A 24,793-nucleotide genomic window follows, 5' to 3' on the forward strand; every position below is an offset into this window, starting at 1 on the left:
CCACCATGGACACGCCCTTCAGTGAAAACTCAAGATCGTCGCAATGTAACTTCGCTAAGGCCTTAAGATTAGACTGACCATATATGATGTTGATCTGATTAAATCTCTATGAGGAGTTAATCACAGTGTAAAACATGTCATTTCCTGTTACCCACAAATTCAAAATATCTCACTTCCTGTTGGGTTTTCAGATTTTGCACCCAGGGACTTTTTTGTAGGTATTGGGCTGTTACATGTGTCTACCGAATTTCATACCTGTATGTGAAATGTAGCACGAAGGGCACTTAATTAAAATTTTGTAGGTGGCGCTAGGGCTGGGCGATATGGCAAAAAAATTAAATCTCGATTTTTATTTATTTTTATTTTTTTTCAGAACGATAGATTGATTCACGATTTCGATTTATTTATTTATTTTTTTACTGTTTAACTAGTGAACTTAAAAACTACAGTATGATTCAAGTAACATTTTCTTTATTAACAATCTGGTTAAAAAAATTTCCATTCCAAGTGCAGCACACATGAAGTGATCAACATGGTGTAAATGTAAAACAATTTGTTAAATATCTTTGCAGAAAACATGCCTGAAATAAATAACACGAGTAATAGGATATTATTAACAGCAAATGCTTTGTAAAAACAGAAAACAACAGCAGCTTTCAGCCTGTCACCATCATGCAAACATGAAATATCAAACATACAGTAGTAGTCCTTTACAGGTTTTTGCATTCCATTGCACTATTTGTCATATTGTTTTTATGTTTGGCGCACTCGTGTCTCGCGTCTTTTGCAGCGTCTCACCCATGAAACAGCATTCTAAAAGCACGGTGATCAAGTTAAAAAAAGTTCAACTCACGTTTAATAACTTTGCCTTTTTTTTCTCATTCCAGTCTGCGTCTCATTTTTATAACGCAATAATGCATTTCTGAATGAACAGCCGCTTAAGAATAGTGATGTGTTCTACGCTCATAGAGCGCCACACGAGAGCGGTTAATCAGGCGCGCCGGCGCCATCATGAGGTCGGATCATTTCCTTCTCCTCATTGCTGTATTTTCAACATGTCCAATTGTAAAGCTTGCTAACATTTTTATTCAAAATCGTGATTTCTTGATTTCAAAAATAATAAAATAGAGGCAAAACATTAAATTCGAATTAATAGAAAAAATCGGAAAAATCGCCCAGCCCTAGGTGTAGCTATCAAGCCATTTTGCCACAACTAAATCTGAAAACAATATCAGACGTAAATTTTCACCACTGATGCGTGTGCAAAGTTTCATGAGTTTTCGAGCATGTTTAGGCCCTCAAAAATGCGATTCACTTTGGAGAAGAAGAAGAAGAAGAATTGACTGAGCAATTACAATAGGGTCCTCGCCCCACCGGTGCTCGGGCCCTAATAACACTTTCTAAAATGTCTTCACATTCCGTTTTCGCTGGAGGAAAATTTTGATGAGGGGTGAATGCAGCGAAAACTTTACAGTGGATGGCTGGGACACTGTCTTGTATTGCTCCCGCATCATATTATGTAAACAGCATTTATGACAAAGAACCGCACAGATGCAGATATCATGACAATCTATCGATAAACGCACACCTTGTCCTCTGCTTCTGATGCTTGTGCTCTGCCACTGAGGAATGATTTCTGAAGGATCATGTGACACTGAAGGCTGGAGTAATGATACTGGAAATTCAGCTTTGATCACAGGAATAAATTACATTTTAATAAAAGTACTGTATTTTTAATGGCACTTGGTGAGCATAAAAGACGGCACTGAATGTTGAATGTTCATTAACAACGGACCAATGAGCTTTGAGCTCCAGACTAGATTCAGCAACATTAAAATAGGTCAATTTTTTTTATTTGCTACTAATTGCAAATTCATTGTTATAAAAACAAATTAGGTTGTCATGACAAATTAGGTGGTTGCTAGGGTTGCTCTCCATTTTGCAATCGTGTGTCAATCTGTCCGAGAGCTGTTAACACAGGATGCGTTCTGTGTTTCCTCTGAATTTTTCTTATTGTTGGTCTATGTACACATGCTTAAAGGGATAGTTCAGCCTTTAAGCATGATTCACACGTGTATGTAAGTGTCTGTCTGAGAATTCTGTCATCATTTACTCACCCAAAATTCATGCTAAAACTATATGACATTCTTTCCAACATGTTGGTGCATGTTGGTAACCAAACAGTTTTGGTGATCATTGACTTCCATTGTGTGTGTGTGTATGTGTATATATATATATATATATATATATAATATACACAGTACCGGTCAAAAGTTTGGACATATTACTATTTTTAAGGTTTTTGAAAGAAGTCTCTTATGCTCATCAAGCCTGCATTTATTTGATCAAAAATACAGAAATGATCCTTCAGAAATCATTCTAAATTTATTATGATGATTTATTATCAGTGTTGGAAACATTTGTGCTGCCTAATATTGTTGTGGAACCTTTTGATACTTTTTTGAGGATTCACTGATGAATAAAAAGTTAAAAAGAACAGCATTTATTCAAAACAGAATTTTTTTCTGTCCTTACTATCACTTTTAAAATGTCTTTACTATCACTTTTTATCAATCAACACATCTTTGCTGAATAAAAGTATTAATTTCTTTCAAAAAAAAAAGAAAGAAAATAAAAAATTACTGACCCCAAACTTTTTAATGGTAGTATATATTGTTACAAAAGATTTATATTTTCATAAATTTTTATTCATCAAAGAATACTGAAAGTATCACAGGTTATAAAAATTATTAAGCACTTAGCAAACCATTTCCAACATTGACAGTAAATCAATATATTAGAATGATTTCTGAAGGATCATGTGACACCGAAGACTGAAGTAAATTCAGCTTTGCATCACAAAAATAAATTATATTTTAAAGTATATTAAAGCTGCTGTCCGTAACATTTTTTGGTTAAAAATTATCCAAAATCACTTTTTGAGCAAGTACATAACCAGCCAGTGTTCAAAACTATCTCCTTACCTTAGCTCGATTCACAATGGTAAACTTGTATTATAAAATAAATTATAATGTTTTATAATTTGGGTGGCACTGGTGGGTTTCCGCGGGAAATTCAAGCATTACGCCACATCTGTATACATAAAGAATGAGTCCCAGCTAGTATACTACATCACAGGTGAGGAGGATCATTTATGCCTTTTCTCACAGCAGCTGCAATAATTAAACTTATCATTTTGATGGCAGATTGTATGGTATGACAAATTAATGTTAGTGATTAGATCTATAGGTAACGCTAATACACACTAAATACACATATTCATGCAATGCTGATGTTGTTAACATTAACAATTTGAGAAAGTATAACAATAATAATAATTTGCAGTTTGACGTGATCCGAGCTAAGCGATTGTTAGATTTAATCACCATTGGGAGTGCGATTTACTGTAACGTTTTTTTTTTCCTCAGTCGAAAGTGACAGACACGTTACTTGTTCAGATGAGATTCTCTGGTGAAAATTCTTATTTTGGTCATACTTCCAAGACTACAGTCTGTGATTCCAAAGTACAGTATCCACACCAATGTGGTGATTGACAGCAAACATTAGATTCATCCGCGCTGAGGAGTCGTGCCGAGGCACAACCCACGTAAAGATGATAATTCCACAAACGACTGCAATTGCAGGTTTCAAACAGAGATGGCGACAGAGGCAAAACTACGGACTGCAGCTTTAAAACAGAAAACCATTATTTTAAATTGTAATATTATTAAACAATATATATATATCCTTTTAAGATAATTATATAGAGCAATGTTCTCAAAGCTGTTCATTACATTGATAAACCCCTGAATTTATGAATCTAGTATAAAATTAGCAGAAAACGTTCATAAGTACTTGCACCTCCTCATTTTGCGGGCTTTATTAAAATTTAATTTAATACATATTTACATTAAGTGTTCATTTAATTCCATTTAATTTATGTATAGCCTATATCAGCATTTTATCAGCCATCTGCAGGCCTGCTTTCGGCATTCATTACATTCCACCATTAATTACTATGCCGCAGTCCCCAAACCAGGTACACAGTTGATTCACACATGTTTGTGCGTGTCTGTCTGAGCTGCAGCCATCAGCTATTCAGAAGACAATCAGCTCAGTTCAGCACTAGTGGAGACAAACTATTCTCCGTGCTTTCACATCAGTGGTGTGCTGTGACATCTTTACAGCCACTGTCCACACGATTTAAAAAAAAAAAAAAGATATGGTTTGTTTTACCTTCTGTAAAAACGAGACAATGTGTGGTAGCAAACAAAAGCATGCTCGCCACAGGAAATGAATGCCCGCCACAGCTGCAGGTCACTCTTGTACAAATTGTTTTATTGCTGACGTTATGCTGAAGATATTTAAAGACAATAAAAGTAGTAGTAGTGTGAAAGTAAATTCACAATTGTGGAAACATTAATCTTTGGAACTGAAAAATTATACTTTATATTTGCAAGTGTCAGTCAGGGGCAGTTTAATAACATTTCGTATGACTCTCTTGTAACAAGAAGTTGCATTTAAATAAACTATAATTAACCATTAAGCAAATAAATCAACATGAAACCCTGTTTGCAAGTTTAAAACCTCTGTAATGTGAGTGAAACAGGAGAAATGGATTGTACTGTTGTTTAACAACATGCCAATTGTTCAGCTGAGACAAACCTCCTGCAAAAAGTCAGGATAACACTTTAGTTTAGGGTCCAATTCTCACTATTAACTAGTTGCTTATTAGCATGCATTTTACTAGGATATTGGCTTAGTACTTATTAAGCACACTGAAAAAAAATTATTTATGCTGCTTGTTCAAATTACTTAATTAAAATGAGCTAAAGCAACACAATTCCTACACATTTTGTCCTAACTTAATTTCATCGTGTTTAATCCACGTAAATAGATCTAGTATTGAAGTTTACTTAATCCATTTGTGTTGGGATTACATGAATGAATTTTGTTCAGTTAACTGAAAATGGGCGGTGCTTGTTAGTTCCCATCATGCATTGCATATGGCTGGATAAAGAGATAAAATGTTTAAAAATTTGATGTTAATTTATGTGTTTTGCTGTAAGATGAAAACGGGGGATGCTTGATAGTGTTCAGTGTTCACTTTTATTGCAATTATTAGAATGTTTTAAATTTCACTGGGTTACCATTGTAGAGAAGAGTGGGGCATTTGCTTAGGCTGTGGACTTCATATTCAAGTTCAGCTTTGAGCTGAAAGATAATATTTAATGTGCTAGTGTGTGCGCGCTATTGTTAGCTAATAGGCTGTTGACTATTATAGTCAAGTCTAATGAATCAATCATGTAACACATATATGAAGTTGAATTGAATGAAAGAACATATTGGATGAGTAGATGTTTTGAAAGAATGAATCACGAATCGATGAACCTTACAAAATTCACTTTGAGACTACTTAATTGGATCACTTAAAAATTACTTAATTTTATCATGTTGAATTTATATTAACAAATTATATATGTATAACTTAATTGATTCATGTGGGACCGATGTACACTATTAAATCATGTAAATTCAACACACTTTTTTTTTCAGTGCACATATTAATGCCTTACTCTGCTTGAACATATTCTACATTCCTAAATCCTTCCCAATACCTAAACTTAACCACTACCTCACTAACGATTAGTAAGCAGTAATTAGGAGTTTATAATCAATAGTTCGTTAATAGTGAGAACGGGACCCTAAACTAAAGTGTGACCAACAGATTTTCAGTAGATAAAAATGCCATAAAACAGTTTTGAAAATTGTGAGTTACAAGTCATGTGTGATCTGCAGTACATTGTAAAAACTATAAATCTATCCATCACAGCCTCATTTTCATTAGTGTAAATTTCATTATGGCATCTACCCTGATTTAAGTTTATTGCCTGCGCGGTCATGAATGGAAAGTTGTTTCAAAAATGGTATTATATTTAGAGCCGTATGATTTGGGGGAAAAACTGAATTGCAATTTTTCTGATTTAATTGTGATTTAAAATGCAATTAAAAAAATTGCTATGTTTGTTTGTAGGGCTGCACAATTTGGCCAAATATATAAACTATAAAATAATAATATTGATGATTATGCTTATAATAACACCAGTGATAATACTCATTATTATTATTATTATTTATGTAAAAAATATTATTATTGTAATATTTTTTTACTTAACATTCTAACTGTAAATTTACAATGCTAATATTTATGTATGTCTTCTTCAATTTCAATCATTAAACTGTCAAACTGATATTTTGTTGGAAAACCGCAGGCAGCCCATAAAGCATGTAAAACAACAGTGCTGTGCTCTAATTTAATTAAAAAGCCCTATAGCGATTTTGGTTTTACTTTGATTAATCGGCAGCCCTAATTATAATATGTTTTTCAGTTACAGAGACAAATATTTTATTTGAAAAAAACATGCACCGATCAAGAATCTAGAACCTAAAACGGCATTACAGACAGCAGTTATAGACAGCCTAAGACAGCAAATAAGGTCATGCTAACTTTAAAGCATTGTTATCACGGCTGAATGGTCACATCTTTCTTTGTGCATGCAATAACAAGTTTTTTTTTTTTTTTTATCTGATGTGCTGTCAATGCTGTGGGTGTGAAAGGAGTGTCGAAATAGCATCTGAAACTTTATTCTCTTTCATTCTTGTCTCATAGGGGCCTCTGCAGGAATGGAGAACGGAAGCTTAATGAATTTGATGGACTATGGGGAGTCACTGTGGGAGAATGCAGAGAAGAACCGGTACATCTTGTGCCGTTTCATCAACCCCAACAAGCTAACCTCATATCTGCGGCAATGCAAGGTCATCGACGAACAAGACGAAGACGAGGTGCTCAACTCGCGTCTGCTAGAGTCCAAAGTCAACCGAGCAGGTTTGAGTGTTCTTCTTGTGCGCTTTTAAGCATATACAATAGCACTGTTGATGATGTGATTCGGATTCAAGGTTGGTTTCGCTCTCTAAGTTGGATTGCGCAGACATCAACATTCATAGATGCCAGTGACAGAAAATACTAAACACTGTGGAATATGGAAATGCAAATTCCATGCCGAAAACATTTACATGCAAATCACATCATCAATCAGTTACTCGGTCACCCCATCTTTCACTGTGTTTTTCCAGTGGTGTAATGTGATGATGAATGGACGCTTTTAATCCTGTGAGCTGCTGCTGTAGTTTTTCTTTCCCAACGACTCCTTCCTGAACCTTCGTATCATTTTTCAACTTCCGAACGGCCAGAGGCAAAACGGATGACAAGGATTTCACCCGAGCAGCTTGCTAAAGTCTGCACTGTTTGTTTGTCACAAAGCCGCACATCAAAATGCTTGTTTACCACGGCTGGGATTTTCACAGCCCCCTAATGATTCTCTTTTCCCTCTGGGACTAGCAGTTTGGCATGTAATACAGAAGATCTTTCAAGTATTTTTTCTGGCATGACATCCTCTAGTGAGTTAAAATACAATGCACTGCTTTTATGACAAATCTGGACATTCCTGCTATAGTGCAGCAAGCAACACTAAAAAATTTAATTCTAGCATCAAGCTCTTTGTCTGTCCACACCAGAAGCCACATTTCTAAAAGAAACTAATAAAGACATTACAAATCACAGCCAATCAGAATAGTGTGTGGGCGGAGCTCTCCCTGCAAGCGCATTGCTGTCTCATTTTAATATAATGCAGATCACAATCAGTACCTAAAGCTGTCAGTTACATTTTTTTGATATGATTTGTGATATGCTGGATGGTGGACCTGTGCGCAGCTTGGGCACATGTCTTTGGAGCCCCTCAAGGGGTGATGGACCTTTAAAAGGTTAGTTCACCCAAAAATGAAATTTCTGTCATTAATTACTCACCCTCATGTTGTTCTACACCCGTAAGACCTTCATTCATCTTCAGAACACAAATTAAGATATTTTTGATGAAATCCAATGGCTCAGTGAGGCCTGCATCCCCAGCAATAACACTCCCTTTTTCAGTGCCCAAAAAGCTACTAAAAACATATTTAAAACACATTTTAAGTTCATTTTAAACATATTTTAAGTTCATGTGACTACAGTGGTTCAACCTTAATATTATAAAGCGATACTTTACTTTTTGTGCACCAAAAATAACAAAATAATGACTTTATTCAACAATATCTAGTGATGGGCGATTTCAAAACACTGCTTCATGAAGCTTCGAAGCTTTATGAATCTCTTGTTTCGAATCAGTGGTTCAGAGTGTGTTTTAAACTGCCAAAGTCACGTGATTTCAGTAAACAAGGCTTCGTTATGTCTTAAGTGTATCAAAATTTCAATGGTTCACCACTGGGGGGCGTGACTTTGGCAGTTTGATACACGCTCCGAACCACTGATTTGAAACAAAAGATTCGTAAAGCTTTGAAGCTTCATGAGCAGTGTTTTGAAATCGCCCATCACTAGATATTGTTGAGTAAAGTTGTTATTTTGTTTTTTGGCACACAGAAAGTATTCTCATCACTTCATAACATTAAGGTTGAACCACTGCAGTCACGTGAACTGTTTTAAATATGTCTTTAGTAGCTTTCTGGGCATCTGAAAAAGGGAGTGTTATTGATGGCGTCGCAGGCCTCACTGAGTTATTGGATTTTATCAAAAATATCTTAATTTGTGTTGAAGATGAACGAAGTTCTTATGATGTGGAACGACATGAGGGTGAGTAAATAATGACAGAATATTCATTTTTGGGTGAACTAACCCTTTAATCCCACTATAAGCAATAAGTGCGATTGGCTAATACACTTTGGAGATACATGCTTGCAGTATTCTGACAGGCAGAAATTACTGACACTCATTTTTCACATTTTTACTACGATAATGAAACAAACAACTTTTGCTTTTGAACAAACTATGCTTTTGAAGAAGAAAAATGTGGAAAGAAGATGATTGTTTCACATAATCTTATCATAGTCAGTAATTTTGAGGGATTGCTGTTGTTTTCATGTTGATTGTTAAAAATGTTGATGCAAGGCACTATGTAACAGATTATGACAAACATCAGAGTAAAACAGCTAGGGTTAGTTAACCCAAAAATGAAAAAAATTGTCACCATTTACTCACCCTCATGTCATTCCAAACCTGAAAGACTTTCGTTCATCTTCTAAACACAAATGAAGATATTTTTAATGAAATCTGAGAGATTTCTGTCCCTCTATTGTCAGTCCACACAACTACCACTTTGACACATAAAGAGGTCATAAGACGAATCCATATGGATTGAGTGGTTTAATCTAAATTTTCTGAGGAGACTGGATCATTTTATATGATGAACAGATTGAATTTAGGCTTTTTTCCCCCCATTTTATTCATTCATATAAACATTGATCCGCGAACATAAACAGAAGCTCAGTCGAAACTGCTTGATACGTGTGAACAAACCTCTTACGGAAGCTCAAACGTGTTGCGTAACACACGAGAATGAACCTCATAGGTTCTCACATGTCAAGCAAGCATGCTTGAGCTTCCGTTTACCACAACTGATGTGTGACTTGATGAATGTTTATATGTGAATAAAAGCCTAAATTCAGTTTATCATATAAAGTGATCGAGTCTCTTCAGAAAATTTGGATTAAACCACTCAATTCATATGGATTAGTTTTACGATCTCTTTATGAACTTTCTGAAACTTCAAAGTGGTAGTTGTGTAACCTCAGTCTCAGATTTAATTAAAAATATCTTTGTGTTTCAAAGACGAATGAAAGTCTTACAGGTTTGAAACAACATGAGGGTGAGTAAATGATGACAGAATTTTTATGTTTGGGTGAACTATCCTTTTAAGCGGACTGAATGATTTGAGAAGACCAGTATACGTCACCAGAGAGAAGTCTGATGTTTTACTGGAAGATTGCATTATGAAGTCAAAAGAAAAAAGAAAAAAAGGAAACCTATACATGGATGAATCATTCAATCACTAACATGCATTCAGAGAATACATGGTGTGAATTTCCATTTTATTCTGACTTTAAATGAATATATAAAAGTTTTGAATATTTGGTTTCAAACTAAATTTAGATTTTTACATTTTAGTCAAGAGCAACATCATAAAATATTGACTATATTTGATATTGAAGTAAAAAAACAACTGTGTAAAAATATTAACACTGTTTGATATAAATGATTCAATCTGATCACATTAACATTACTATTAAAAGTCATTTATAAGGGTCACATCAAGTAGACCACATTGTACTTTTTTCACTTCAACAAGTGTCATGCTGCAGTGGTTTTTGTTTCAGGTCGGTTGTTGGATATCCTGCATACGAAGGGAGAACGAGGTTATGTGGTTTTTTTAGAGAGTCTGGAGTTGTACTACCCTGACCTCTACAAACTCGTCACGGGGAAGGAGCCCACTCGCAGATGTTCTACTATAGTCGGTGAGACACTTTTAAATGACAATGCTGCCCATATAAATAACCTACGACCATGTCTTAAAAATGTTTGTTCCCTTCCACCTGCTTCCCCTCTGGGATGAGCATCTGCCATAAATCCTCTTTCAGATTTGTGCAGTAGCCTTATAAGCAAGTACTGTGGTGGTACTATGGTACACTAATGGTATCAGAGGGTACTTTGGTGATAAATAATTACCATACTCATATACCGTGATATTTACATGACATTTGAATAATAACGTGTTGTTTTGTGCAGTTGGGTTTTATTGACTGTATTTGGTTCTTTGCCTAGTGGAAGAGGGCCAGGAAGGACTCATCCAATTTTTAATGAATGAAGTCATAAAGCTGCAGCAGCAGTCCAAGGCCAAAGACGTGCAGCGGGTGGATATCATGACCAAATGCCGCACGCTAGAGGACGATACCAAGAAGCTGCGGCTGGCCAACCGGGAGCTGCTGACTTTCCAGGAGCGCTACAATAAGATGAAAGAAGAGCGCAATAACTATAATGATGAACTTATTAAGGTGAAGGATGACAACTATCAGCTGGCCATGCGGTACGCTCAGCTCAGCGAGGAGAAGAATATGGCCGTGATGAGGAGCCGAGACCTTCAGCTAGAGGTCAGAGGGCTTCTGAAAGCATTCCAGGATGATTTGAGTCAATGTTTTGTTTTCAGAAACTATTTGTTTCCTAGATTTACTACTAAAAGTGATGGGTCACTCATATTTACATGAATTATTTGACTATGTGGGATACAAATATTGACTGCTGTCTCTCCATTGCCTCCAGATTGACCAACTAAAGCACAAGTTGAACAAGGTGGAGGAGGAGTGCAAAATGGAGAGGAGGCAATCTCTGAAACTGAAGAATGACATTGAGAACCGGCCTCGGAAAGAACAGATATTTGAGCTGGAGCGAGAGAATGAGGTCTTGAAGATCAAACTCCAGGAGCTGCAGTCCATCATACAGGTGAAGACCCTTTCTGCATCACAGTAAATAGAAGACAGTGAAAAGCAAACAGTTGGGAAAGGTTATTCAAAGTCAGAGTTTTTAAAGTTGTTTTGTATGCTTGTTTTGTTTCTTTTTATGCATAGCCTGGGCCTCTACCTGATTCAGACAAGGCCATCTTGGATATCCTGGAGCATGACCGACAGGAGGCTCTGGAGGATCGTCAGGAGTTAGTCAACAGACTATATAACCTGCACGAAGAGGTCCGACAGGCTGAGGAGCTTCGGGACAAGGTCAGTACTAGCCTTATACCTTGAATAATCATTTCAGCTTCAAGCTCTTTGCCAAACAATGCATAGTATATATGTATAAATGTTGTATAAAATAGTATAAATGTTGGGTAAAATAGTCAAAATCAAAATAATGGAGGCCTCACAAGGAAAATTAAAAAGGTCTCACAAGGAAATTATCAAACATCAAATGTAAATAGACTACTGTTCAAAAGTATGGGTCAGTATGATTTTTTTTTTAAAGATTATTATATATAATAATTTTATTTAACACTGATGCATGAAATTAATCAAAAGTGACAGTAAAGATATTTATAATGTTACAAAGTATTTCCATTTCAAATGAAGGCTGTTCTTTTGATCTTTCTATTCATCAAAGAATCCTGAAACAAGAATGTATCACAGTTTCCACAAAAACATGAAGCTGCACATCTATTTTCAACATTGATAATAATAAAAAAAAATGTTTCTTGAGCAGTAAATCAGCATTTCTGAAGAATCATGTGACACTGAAGACTGGAGTAATGATGCTGAAAATTCAGCTAAATGGCTAATAAATTTTAAAATATTTTTTTATATAGAAAACAGTTATTTTACACTGTAAAAAATATTTCATAATAACACTATTTTTTTTTATCAAATAAATGTAAATAAATGGTGAGCACGAGACTTTTCATAAACATCGTACTAACCCCAAACTTTTGAACCGTAGTTATCAATATTTATCCAAATTTAATGATTCAATATATGTAGCCTTTATTCATAGGTGTGCTAGTTGCACTGCGTTCTGGGATTACCTTATCTGTACATATTTATCAAAAGAAGTCATCTTATATGGCAGCACAACTTTGCTGCATACCGTTTAGAACAGTCATGATACTGTTTATGATTCCTTAAAAGGCTGTCTAGGTAGGCAGTTAGAAGAGAGCTTCAGAGTGGGGTCATATTTGTCACTTTTTGGTCACATCCTGAATGTTTAAATGTACTCATAATTAATGTGATATTACACTGGCATCATGGGGCATTAAGTATATTTAATATGGACTCAGCATGAGAGTTTTTAGTTGACGGCTAGAAATAATGAAGTGTAGGCAAAGGTTTTTTTTCTTGTCACACATGAACGAGAAGTGACAGAGGCTGATGAGGACTGGCTGTTCTAAGTGGCCCCTTCTGCAATGTGCTGCAGCTCTAATTAGAAGTGCATCTGAAGTGACGTGTGAAAAGTGTCAGAATTCAGGGTAAGGCAGGAAGGGGGGAGGGGTGGCGGCAGTGACAACTTATCACAGTCAGCCCTCTTTTGGAGCTTTTCAAATGTTTCACTTCTTGCATAAAATGTGTATTTTATGTGTTGAAGGCCTACTTTTAGCCAAAAGGGGGATTTTAGTTAGTCTTGGATAGCTTACCAGCATCTCTCTTAAAGGGGTGGTTGATTATGATTTCACTTTTTTAACTTTAGGACTACAACAAACGGCTGGTAGGGACTACAACAAGCTTCTTCCCGGGTTAGTGACATCACTAACCCTAAAATTTACATAAACCCTGCCCCCAAGAACACGCAACAAAGGGGGTGAGGCCATGTTGGGCTGTTTTAGAGTAGAGGAAGAGTTGTTGTAGTAGAGTGTTGTTGACATTTTACGTCAGACTGCTTCACAAACGAGGGTCAGTTCAACACTGGATTTGCACAACAGATTAACACGACGACACGTGCTAGTCGATGAGTTGAATCAACTCCACAGCAACTACATAAATTTATCCACTATCTGTTCAGAAACATCCAGATGCTTTCTAAAAGTTGTAACCTCTTCCTTAGTCTCTCCATCCGTGTCCGACTCCGGTTTGAACAATGTAAGGCTGAACACCGTTACTGACAATCCTCATTTTGTCTGCGTGAGATTCTCCAGCTTTGTTGTTGTTGAGCAACCGAAGCTCGAGCTGTTAAAGCTCTGCCCTCTTCTGGAAAGGGGACCGGAAGCAGCAGCTCATTTGCATTTAAAGGGACACACACAAAAACGGTGTGTTTTTGCTCACACCCAAATAGGGGCAAATTTGACAAGCTATAATAAATGATCTGTGGGGTATTTTGAGCTGAAACTTCACAGACACATTCTGGGGACACCAGAGACTTATATTACATCTTGTGAAAGGGGCATTATTGGTCCCCTTTAACTATACAACCACATTTAATACATGCAGAATGCTTGTCAAAGCCAAACAAAATCTTCCACATTTCCAAATATATGTTTGGTGTTTATTTGTTTGTTTGTTTATTGACATGGAGAGTAATCCTTGTTTGAAAGTATTGGTGTGCAATGTGGAAATTTCTGCTACAGCAAAATGGAAATTTATGCCGTAGCAGAGCTTTTTCTCTGTAAATGATGAAGCTTTGTCTCTTTGACATGCAGTCAGCAGGGTTTGAGCTGTATAACACCGTTTAGTGTGGAATGATGGTCTGAGGGGAAGGTATTAATAATGTTCTGAAAAGAAACCCTACAAACTGTTGCTTTTAAATCTTTTTTACAGTTCAGATGGTTTATTCTCAGTGTTAAATGATGTTCTTTATTCTACTGATGGGTTTAAATGAGAAACGTTTAATTTAATAATACACAGTACCTGGAAGAGAAGGAGGACCTTGAATTGAAGTGCTCCACGTTGGTGAAGGACTGCGAAATGTACAAGAACCGCATGAATACAATCATGGTGCAACTGGAGGAGTTGGAACGTGAGCGGGACCAGGTTGAGTACTAATGTGTTCTTAGTGATGGCTTTAAATCAGTTCACTTCCTGTTACTTAAGAGCCACTGATGTAGTTTTGCTTTCTTCATTTCACAGGCTTTCAAGTCAAGAGATGATGCCCAATACCTTGTGTCTCAATGCCTGATTGACAAAGATAAGTATCGCAAGCAAATACGGGAGTTGGAAGAGAAGAGCGACGAACTTCAAATTGAAATTGTACGCAAAGAAGCCAAGATAGTCAACCTGGAGTGCAAATTGAGACGGATGGCCAAGGAAAATGGTTTGGATCAGGTGAGACATTATCTGTCTGATTGACAAGTTTAGTGTTTCTTTTTGAAAAAAAGAGTCCATAACATGCTTTATCCCAAGCCATTGATTCGACATTGAGTATTTTTTCATGATATTTCCCCCTCAGAGTCTGCCACGAGACATTACTCCACTAATTATAGCTCAGCACTTTGGGCAACCCGATGCAAATACAGGCGGTCCTTCAGAGGACTCCGGAGAAGAAGCTGTTGATGAGCAGGAGTTTAAGCTCCAACGCAGATGTAACCTCAAAGGCAGAGTGAGTAGAAACTTGAAAGTATCTCACTGAATGTCTTTGTAATTTATATATGCTAATATTTCTGCATCTCAACACCTGTCATTCTTGTTTATTAGATTAACAGACCAAAATCCCCAGCAGCTGGACCCAAAAGTCCTCAATTCCCAGGTAAAATATTTATTAAAGAGCTCTGATGGTGCTGTATACAAACTTGCAGTTATAAAATGTTTAAAACATGGTAAAGCTCACCAAATGTTTGCAATAAGAATTTCCTGTGAGCTTGGTTTCTTTTAATTTCATCTCCTATTATTTAGCCGTGCCTTTCACCAATGGAGATCTGTCAGAACCTGCAGCCACTGACAACACAGGTCTTACCGGTGCCAGTGTAATGATTTCTCCTGCAGAGATCTTCAGTAAACATGTATGATTCATTTTTATTATCTAATTATTTTGTCTCTCCAAGTAGCTTTAATTTGAAGGCAACTGTTGTGTATGTGCATTTTTGTTTTGTTTTTTAGCTGCGTTGCCGTAATGACAGTATCTTGTCCACTGCGCCAGAGCCTCCGGGCCCTCAATCCATCGTCAGGAGAACCAAAGAGAACCCAAACTCTCAATACAAGTGGTAAGTTTAACACACACATAAACCTAGTGTAGTTGTATATCTTTAAAACTAGCTGTGGCAGTATTGTTACTTCTTTTATAGATTATTTAGAATGCATTTCCACAAAAATACCATAGTCAACACAGTCACAGTAAAGTGAATTGCTGTTGGCGTTATAGAGTAAAATGTACTGTGCTGTATCTGTCTTTCAGTGTTCCCTTATCAGACACTGGAGATACTGACAGTGGAGACAATGCCGATATGGGTACGGACATGTATAAATCATTTATTCTGCCCACTCACTGTCTGAATCATACACTTAAGTGACTCATCTTTGTAAATATGTCTCTTTCTTTTGCTGTAGATGACCATGACTTAGACATGTCGTCCTACGGGCCTTCATCCATCCACTCATCTTCGTCTTCCCACCAGTCTGAGACAATGGACACATATGATCTGGAGCAAGTCAATAACATCTTTAGGAAATTCTCTTTGGAGAGGTTTATTGTTTTATTTATTAACATAGTGTTAACTATAATCATTCTTTGAACACTGCAGCGAATTCCTTTTTGGCGACCTTGAGAAAAAAATCTTTATCTGTCTCCGTCATCTCAGTTTGTCCTCACTTTGCATTGTTGTACATCGTTATTATTAACTTCTCTTTGATCTGTGCTTTTGTCCATTTTTTTTTTTCCAGACCGTTTCGTCCGTCATTGACCTCAGGCCCTCAGCGAAACTCGTTGCGGCCGGTGCAGAGCCTTTCTCTCTCTGGAGAAAACCTTCTGTCGGAAATCACTCTGATTGGTGGAAATGATAGTGGCATCTTCGTGTCCTCTGTTCAGTCTGGCTCTGATGCAGATCAGGCCGGAGTTAAAGTCGGACACCAACTTTTAATGGTGAGGTTGAACTCTTGCATGTGTTCCACAAATAAAATATTAAAAAAAAAACTGTTGTAGTAGTGGTTTCATTTTTTCCCCTAGCTGGAGGGCAGTGTCCGTGGAGAAGCCCAGAATGTGGCTTTGGACACCTGTACCAAGGAGGAAGCACACTGGACCCTGCAGAGATGCTCCGGACAGGTGCATCTCCATTACAAGTTAAACCATGATGGTGAGTCCAGACTCTTAAAGGGTGAAAATTATCCCATGATTTACTCACCCTCAAGCTATCCTAGGTGTATATGACTTCTTTCTTCTTTCAGACGAACGCAATCGGAGTTATATTAAAATTTATCCTGGCTCTTCCAAGCTTGATTATGGTAGTGAATGAGGTGTGAGATTTTGAAGCCCAAAAAACTGCATCCATCCATCATAAAAGTAATCCATACAGCTCCAGGGGTTAATAAAGGACGCTTCTGAAGCGAAGTGATACTTTTTTTGTAAGAAACATATCCATATTTAAAACTTTATGATAACTATCTTCTGGCAGACGGCCATATGCATCAATTTACGCCGAAAGAGCAACCTCTGACGCGATGTAGGATGTAGGAATATCGTAAGCTTAGACGCCTCTAGCGGTTCAAACAAATAGGGCTGGGCAACATACTGAAGCTCCTTTTCTCTTATATCGATATCCTCCAACATTTTCTTTTAAAATTCTCATTTTAGACTTTTAACTCATGACCGGTGTTTTGTTTTGCTCTATCCTCTGCGCTTTCATGTTCATCATTACGTCGTGTGTTGGGTCAGAGTTTACTCTTCTGCTGCAAATTGATGCGTACACCTGTCTACCGGAAGCCAGTTATTATAGTTAATACAGTTTTAAATATAGATATTTTTCTTACAAACCCCATCGCTTCGCTTCAGAAGGCCTTTATTAACCCCCTGGAGCTGTATGGATTACTTTTATGATGGATGGATGCACTTTTTTGGGCTTCAAACCATTAGGCTTGAGGGTGAGTGAATGATGGGATAATTTTCATTTTTAGGTAAACTATCCCTTTTAAAGGAAGATGCTTTTTTTTAAGAGTTCAGTGTGGATAGGGGAAGTTAGAGAGGGTCCAATACTTCAAAAAGTCCTACTGGGAAGAGCCTAATAACATATGCAGACTCTAAAGAAAAAACAGGTCTTTGGTCTTTTAGCCCGCGGTTCTGTCTGACTCAAATGTGCTGCTCCTCTGTTTGGTGTAAAAGTCTTCTGTGAGTCCATCACACACGCCATCTTATTCAGTGTGGTGTTGGGTTGCATTGGATTCTCAGCAGCTCAGTGGCTCCTGTGCTCAGGTGTTATTTATTTGTCCACAAAATGTTTTGACCCCACTTTCTTGTTTCCAGGCTACAGGCGGCTGCTGAAGGATATTGAAGATGGCACAGTGGTATCCGGAGACTCCTTCTACATACGTCTCAATCTGAACATCTCCAGCCAGTTGGACAACTGCTCACTGAACGTACGATGTGACGAGGTTCTCCATGTTCTGGACACCATGCACCAGGGCAAATGCGAGTGGCTGTGCGCCCGTGTGGACGCTTTCACCGACAAGGACCTAGAGAAAGGCACCATACCGAGCTACTCCAGGTGAGGACACTGAAAAATGAGTGACCATTATAGTTTCAAATCAAGTGTGAACATTCGTCTATTGCCTGCTGCAGATTGTCTGTCAGTGTGTAGGTGACTGTGTGGGTGTGCATTTTTATATGTGTTGACTGTGACAAGAAGCTGTTAAGCGAACTTAGCTGTCACCTCCTCCCCAGGGCCCAGCAGCTCCTCTTGGTGAAGATTCAGAAGCTGATGTGTCGAGGAGGTCGAGAGGAAGTCGAAACTCTGCGAGGGCTCCGGGTCAGTTCCTTCTGGATTGTTGGAGAAATGTGCCCGGCTTTTACATTTGTAGATGAGTCAGAACTGGCGGGACACGACTTGAATGCCAATTAAATGGACCATATTCAAAACACTTTTTGTAGCTTTTTGTCACTTTAAAGGGATAGTTCACCAAAAATGAAAATTCTGGCATCATTTACTCAACCTAATGTCATAACAATTTGTAGAAATGGGCCATTTATAATGTCAGTCAATGCTTCTTGGACCAAAACGGTCGTAATTTGACCATCAGAATTAAACAAACTCTTTTTGCTACTGCACCTCTGTTACGATTGGCTAACCTCCACATTACAGTAGTTCACACTGTTGTTGATCAGTGTTGCTCACTATAGTGTAGGTGTTCATGTGTGTGTATGGTCAAATGTCACATTGGTAGTTGTGATGTCATACCCACAATGGTTTTGGTTTCGAAATGAGATGTATTTTTAGCTTGGTTTTCATCAATTCTATGGGTATATCTCACTTTCTATGTCTTCCTTTCGAATGAATTATCTCTCTTCCGTTTGTGCTCACAGAACACCTTACAACCTGAGGAACCAGCACCTTCTCCAGACCCCAAGTCTAGTCCACGTCTGTCGAGAGCCAGTGTCTTCATCTTTCAGTTATTACAGGTAACAGGTCCTCTTGAGTTTGCTCACACTGCCATAGTGCTGAGGTCTTGTCTGCAGATAGGAAAAGAGTGGAGTCTTGCTGAGATTAAAAGAGATCCCTGGTGTCAGTTTGTCAGCAGGGTGGATAACAAGTACAAGAGGATGAACAGCAGTGAGCGTGTCCGCATTGTCAATGGAGGAAATCCATCATCAGTTTCCAGACCAGGTTTTGAAACCCTGAGGCCTGAGGGTAAGACTGCCCACCCTCGTCTTTACTTGTTTATTTCAGAGGAATCTTTACAGTGGATGCCAAATGGACAGGTTTCGTACTGTCATAAAAATGAAGCCAGAAAATATTAGGGAATTTTTAAAGCTTGATTTCCAGGACTGAAAAGTTAATGGAAATGTTATGCTCTAAAATGTTTTATGGGCTAGAAATTGGCCTTTTTTGAGCACAATCTCCAAAAAATGATTTTCAGAATCCAGTCTTTGTGAATGCCTGGAAAATGCATTGGTTGAAAGGGATGGGAACCAAATGCTTATTCACAGTGCCACTCGTGTCAATTTCTAGTGTTTATACTGATTTACATTTGACATTTAGCAGTAAACTGCTTTTAAAGCTGACCCATGAGTTGTTTCCGTTCTTTCAGACACATCTGACCCAGAGAGTGACTTAAACAAGAGCTTGAATCTGATCCCGTACAGTCTAGTGACCCCACACCAATGCCAGCGCAAAAGACCCGTCCTCTTCACCCCCAACATCCTAGCTAAGACCATCGTCCAGAAGTTCCTTAATCTCGGAGGTGCTATGGAGTTCAATATCTGTAAACCAGGTAAAAATAGCTGGAAGAGGTTTCTCCTTCTAATTATAGCAGCACACTGTGGTGGTGCTGATGATAGAGATATTGTTCCGTAAATAGAAAAAGTGGCTGCTATTATTAACCATGGATATATTCATCTTGATAAAGAATCCTTATTTTAATTTATTCCATGACTTCAACTATTAATGTCACAGGCAACAACCCACTCAGTCCATGTTTAGCACAAACTTTTGAATATACGCAATAGACCTCAGTAAAGATATCACATAAATCCAGCTGTTACAGTTACAAATGATCAGTTATTAACGTAGAGTGGGTTTTCAGTAGGGCAGGGCATAGAAATTGACTGGCATTTATGTTTAATAACTATGGAAGCCCGTTTCCGCCACTAAATAAAAAAAAATAAAAACGGTAATTGTGACGGTAAATGATTTTATCTCAGAATTCTGACTTTTTTTTCTCACAATTGCGAATTATAAAGTCAGAATTGTGAGATATAAACTCGCAATTGCGTGATATAAAGTCACAATTCGGACTTTTTTTCTCACAATTGTGAGTTTATATCAGAATTGTGACTTTATATCACGCAATTGCGAGTTTATATCTCAGAATTGTGACTTTATATCACGCAATTTGCGAGATTATATATCTCGCAATTCTGACATTATATCACGCAATTGCAAGTTTATATCTCAGAATTGTGACTTTATATCACGCAATTTGCGAGTTTATATCTCGCAATTCTGACTTTATATCACGCAATTTGCGAGTTTATATCTCGCAATTCTGACTTTATATCAAGCAATTTGCGAGTTTATATCTCACAATTCTGACTTTATATCACGCAATTGCGAGTTTATATCTCAGAATTGTGACTTTATATCACACAATTTGCGAGTTTATATCTCGCAATTCTGACTTTATATCACGCAATTTGCGAGTTTTATCTCGCAATTCTGACTTTATATCAAGCAATTTGCGAGTTTATATCTCGCAATTCTGACTTTATATCACGCAATTGCGAGTTTATATCTCAGAATTGTGACTTTATATCACGCAATTGCGAGTTTATATTTCACAATTCTGACTTTATATCACGCAATTTGCGAGTTTATATCTCAGAATTGTGACTTTATATCACGCAATTTGCGAGATTATATATCTTGCAATTCTGACATTATATCACGCAATTGCGAGTTTATATCTCAGAATTGTGACTTTATATCATGCAATTTGCGAGTTTATATCTCGCAATTCTGACTTTATATCATGCAATTGCGAGTTTATATCTCAGAATTGTGACTTTATATCACGCAATTTGCGAGTTTATATCTCGCAATTCTGACTTTATATCACGCAATTTGCGAGTTTATATCTCGCAATTCTGACTTTATATCACGCAATTGCAAGTTTATATCTCAGAATTGTGACTTTATATCACGCAATTTGCGAGTTTATATCTCGCAATTCTGACTTTATATCACGCAATTTGCGAGTTTATATCTCGCAATTCTGACTTTATATCATGCAATTTGCGAGTTTATATCTCGCAATTCTGACTTTATATCAAGCAATTTGCGAGTTTATATCTCACAATTCTGACTTTATATCACGCAATTGCGAGTTTATATCTCAGAATTGTGACTTTATATCACACAATTTGCGAGTTTATATCTCGCAATTCTGACTTTATATCACGCAATTTGCGAGTTTTATCTCGCAATTCTGACTTTATATCAAGCAATTTGCGAGTTTATATCTCGCAATTCTGACTTTATATCACGCAATTGCGAGTTTATATCTCAGAATTGTGACTTTATATCACGCAATTGCGAGTTTATATCTCACAATTCTGACTTTATATCACGCAATTTGCGAGTTTATATCTCAGAATTGTGACTTTATATCACGCAATTTGCGAGATTATATATCTTGCAATTCTGACATTATATCACGCAATTGCGAGTTTATATCTCAGAATTGTGACTTTATATCACGCAATTTGCGAGTTTATATCTCGCAATTCTGACTTTATATCACGCAATTTGCGAGTTTATATCTCGCAATTCTGACTTTATATCACGCAATTGCGAGTTTATATCTCAGAATTGTGACTTTATATCACGCAATTGCGAGTTTATATCTCACAATTCTGACTTTATATCACGCAATTTGCGAGTTTATATCTCAGAATTGTGACTTTATATCACGCAATTTGCGAGATTATATATCTTGCAATTCTGACATTATATCACGCAATTGCGAGTTTATATCTCACAATTCTGACTTTATATCACGCAATTTGCGAGTTTATATCTCGCAATTCTGACTTTATATCACACAATTGTGAGTTTATATCTCAGAATTGTGACTTTATATCACGCAATTGCGAGTTTATATCTCACAATTCTGACTTTATATCACGCAATTTGCGAGTTTATATCTCGCAATTCTGACTTTATATCACGCAATTTGCGAGTTTATATCTCACAATTCTGACTTTATATCACGCAATTTGCGAGTTTATATCTCGCAATTCTGACTTTATATCACACAATTGTGAGTTTATATCTCAGAATTGTGACTTATATCACGCAATTTGCGAGATTATATATCTTGCAATTCTGACATTATATCACGCAATTGCGAGTTTATATCTCACAATTCTGACTTTATATCACGCAATTTGCGAGTTTATATCTCACAATTCTGACTTTATATCACGCAATTTGCGAGTTTATATCTCGCAATTCTGACTTTATATCACACAATTGTGAGTTTATATCTCAGAATTGTTTATATCTCGCAATTCTGACTTTATATCACGCAGTTGCGAGTTTATATCTCAGAATTGTGACTTTATATTCTGACTTTATATCACGCAATTGCGAGTTTATATCTCAGAATTGTGACTTTATATCACGCAATTTGCGAGTTTATATCTCGCAATTCTGACTTTATATCACGCAATTTGCGAGTTTATATCTCGCAATTCTGACTTTATATCAAGCAATTTGCGAGTTTATATCTCACAATTCTGACTTTATATCACGCAATTGCGAGTTTATATCTCAGAATTGTGACTTTATATCACGCAATTTGCGAGTTTATATCTCGCAATTCTGACTTTATATCACGCAATTGCGAGTTTATATCTCAGAATTGTGACTTTATATCACGCAATTTGCGAGTTAATATCTCGCAATTCTGACTATATCATGCAATTGCGAGTTTATATCTCAGAATTGTGACTTTATATCACGCAATTTGCGAGTTTATATCTCGCAATTCTGACTTTATATCATGCAATTGCGAGTTTATATCTCAGAATTGTGACTTTATATCACGCAATTTGCGAGTTTATATCTCGCAATTCTGACTTTATATCATGCAATTGCGAGTTTATATCTCAGAATTGTGACTTTATATCACGCAATTTGCGAGTTTATATCTCGCAATTCTGACTTTATATCACGCAATTTGCGAGTTTATATCTCGCAATTCTGACTTTATATCACGCAATTGCAAGTTTATATCAGAATTGTGACTTTGTATCACGCAATTTGCGAGTTTATATCTCGCAATTCTGACTTTATATCACGCAATTTGCGAGTTTATATCTCACAATTCTGACTTTATATCACGCAATTTGCGAGTTTATATCTCACAATTCTGACTTTATATCACGCAATTTGCGAGTTTATCTCGCAATTCTGACTTTATATCACGCAATTGCGAGTTTATATCTCAGAATTGTGACTTTATATCACGCAATTTGCGAGTTCATATCTCGCAATTCTGACTTTATATCATGCAATTTGCGAGTTTATATCTCGCAATTCTGACTTTATATCACGCAATTGCGAGTTCATATCTCGCAAATCTGACTTTATATCACGCAATTGTGAGTTTATATCTCAGAATTGTGACTTTATAACTCGCAATTGCGAGATAAAAAGTCAGAATTCTGAGATTAAAATTTTGCAATTACTGTTTTTATTTAGTGGTAGAAACAGGCTTCCTTAAATAACTGAAAATCAGGACTATATGCATTTTTTTTCTTTATGTTTTTATTTATTGTTCTTTTTCTGCTTTTTGACACAATAACTAAATCATTTAGTACTCAGAAGGTGAACAGCCAGCTTTACAAGACTTATACATTAAAATAATTTATGCAAGTTACATAAAAAGTTAACTGTGAACAATGTAGTTTCCCGTGAAACGCACAGTGGTATAATGGCATTTTTTGTTGTTATTTTTAAAAACTCATTAGATGGCACCATTTATTGGTAAACCCAGTATCTAAGAATAGAAAACTGACACAAAAACCGATCTTTAATTGGGAATCAAGAACCAAATAATTTTTTTTTTTAAATAAGTCAAATAAAGAAACCACATGAATTTGATGACATTCGATTTCATTAATGGTTCAAGGAAATCTGCATTCAAAAGCTCTGACACTGTTTTTTGCTATTTTTGCTATATCTGAATGCGAAGAGAGAGAAAAATAGGTGCCATTGTCAGATTCTTGAAAGAAATGACCTTATTACCTGGTCTTGAATCAGTTGAAAAGACTCACGAATCAGTCTGGATGAGTTATTGATTAATGTTTACTTAATGTAGTTCCAAACGTAGGTTCGGGAGGAGCCTAAATATTCAGTCCTGTCAATCATCATTACGAGCGTATATAAGCAGCAGTCACTGCGTCATCCCAGCGACAATTCTTCCAGCTTCCCCCCTCCTCCCCATCTCCTCCTCTATTTCTCTTATTCTCCCTCTATGCAATACTGTTATAGGGGGGTTTAACTCGGAGCTCGAGCCGAGCCTCAGGTTCAAGCCTCCTTCCAGGACAGCAAGCCAAGTTTGTTTTACCATTAACCATTCAGACTGAATGGGCAGGCGAACTTGTGAAATCAGAATGTTATACTCACTTAAGTGACTGGTTGTTCATATGACAGCATGTATCTTTGACTACACATCCACGGTTTAATTGTAATGGTGCTTCTCCCAAAGTACCAAAATAATCATATATATCAATATA

The 24,793-nt window shown here is 36.8% G+C and overlaps 1 protein-coding gene across 1 annotated transcript in view; it reads left to right on the top strand.

Annotated features, from left to right (window-relative positions):
- card11 (caspase recruitment domain family, member 11) overlaps positions 1 to 24,793 on the top strand; it is a 41,521-nt gene that overhangs the window by 12,251 nt on the left and 4,477 nt on the right. The window contains exons 2-21 of the mRNA XM_051887853.1: positions 6,671 to 6,886; positions 10,264 to 10,401; positions 10,709 to 11,034; positions 11,204 to 11,383; positions 11,509 to 11,655; positions 14,260 to 14,385; positions 14,482 to 14,676; positions 14,801 to 14,950; positions 15,046 to 15,097; positions 15,244 to 15,350; positions 15,448 to 15,551; positions 15,743 to 15,795; positions 15,895 to 16,030; positions 16,228 to 16,426; positions 16,511 to 16,637; positions 17,801 to 18,041; positions 18,218 to 18,302; positions 18,857 to 18,952; positions 19,061 to 19,181; positions 19,582 to 19,764. Coding sequence (XP_051743813.1) covers positions 6,685 to 6,886; positions 10,264 to 10,401; positions 10,709 to 11,034; positions 11,204 to 11,383; positions 11,509 to 11,655; positions 14,260 to 14,385; positions 14,482 to 14,676; positions 14,801 to 14,950; positions 15,046 to 15,097; positions 15,244 to 15,350; positions 15,448 to 15,551; positions 15,743 to 15,795; positions 15,895 to 16,030; positions 16,228 to 16,426; positions 16,511 to 16,637; positions 17,801 to 18,041; positions 18,218 to 18,302; positions 18,857 to 18,952; positions 19,061 to 19,181; positions 19,582 to 19,764 — 2,968 coding nt within the window. The 5' untranslated portion in view covers positions 6,671 to 6,684. The remainder of the gene's footprint in view (positions 1 to 6,670; positions 6,887 to 10,263; positions 10,402 to 10,708; positions 11,035 to 11,203; positions 11,384 to 11,508; positions 11,656 to 14,259; positions 14,386 to 14,481; positions 14,677 to 14,800; positions 14,951 to 15,045; positions 15,098 to 15,243; positions 15,351 to 15,447; positions 15,552 to 15,742; positions 15,796 to 15,894; positions 16,031 to 16,227; positions 16,427 to 16,510; positions 16,638 to 17,800; positions 18,042 to 18,217; positions 18,303 to 18,856; positions 18,953 to 19,060; positions 19,182 to 19,581; positions 19,765 to 24,793) is intronic.

The sequence above is a fragment of the Ctenopharyngodon idella genome, chromosome 3 (assembly GCF_019924925.1).
Source record: "Ctenopharyngodon idella isolate HZGC_01 chromosome 3, HZGC01, whole genome shotgun sequence".
Taxonomy (NCBI): domain Eukaryota; kingdom Metazoa; phylum Chordata; class Actinopteri; order Cypriniformes; family Xenocyprididae; genus Ctenopharyngodon; species Ctenopharyngodon idella.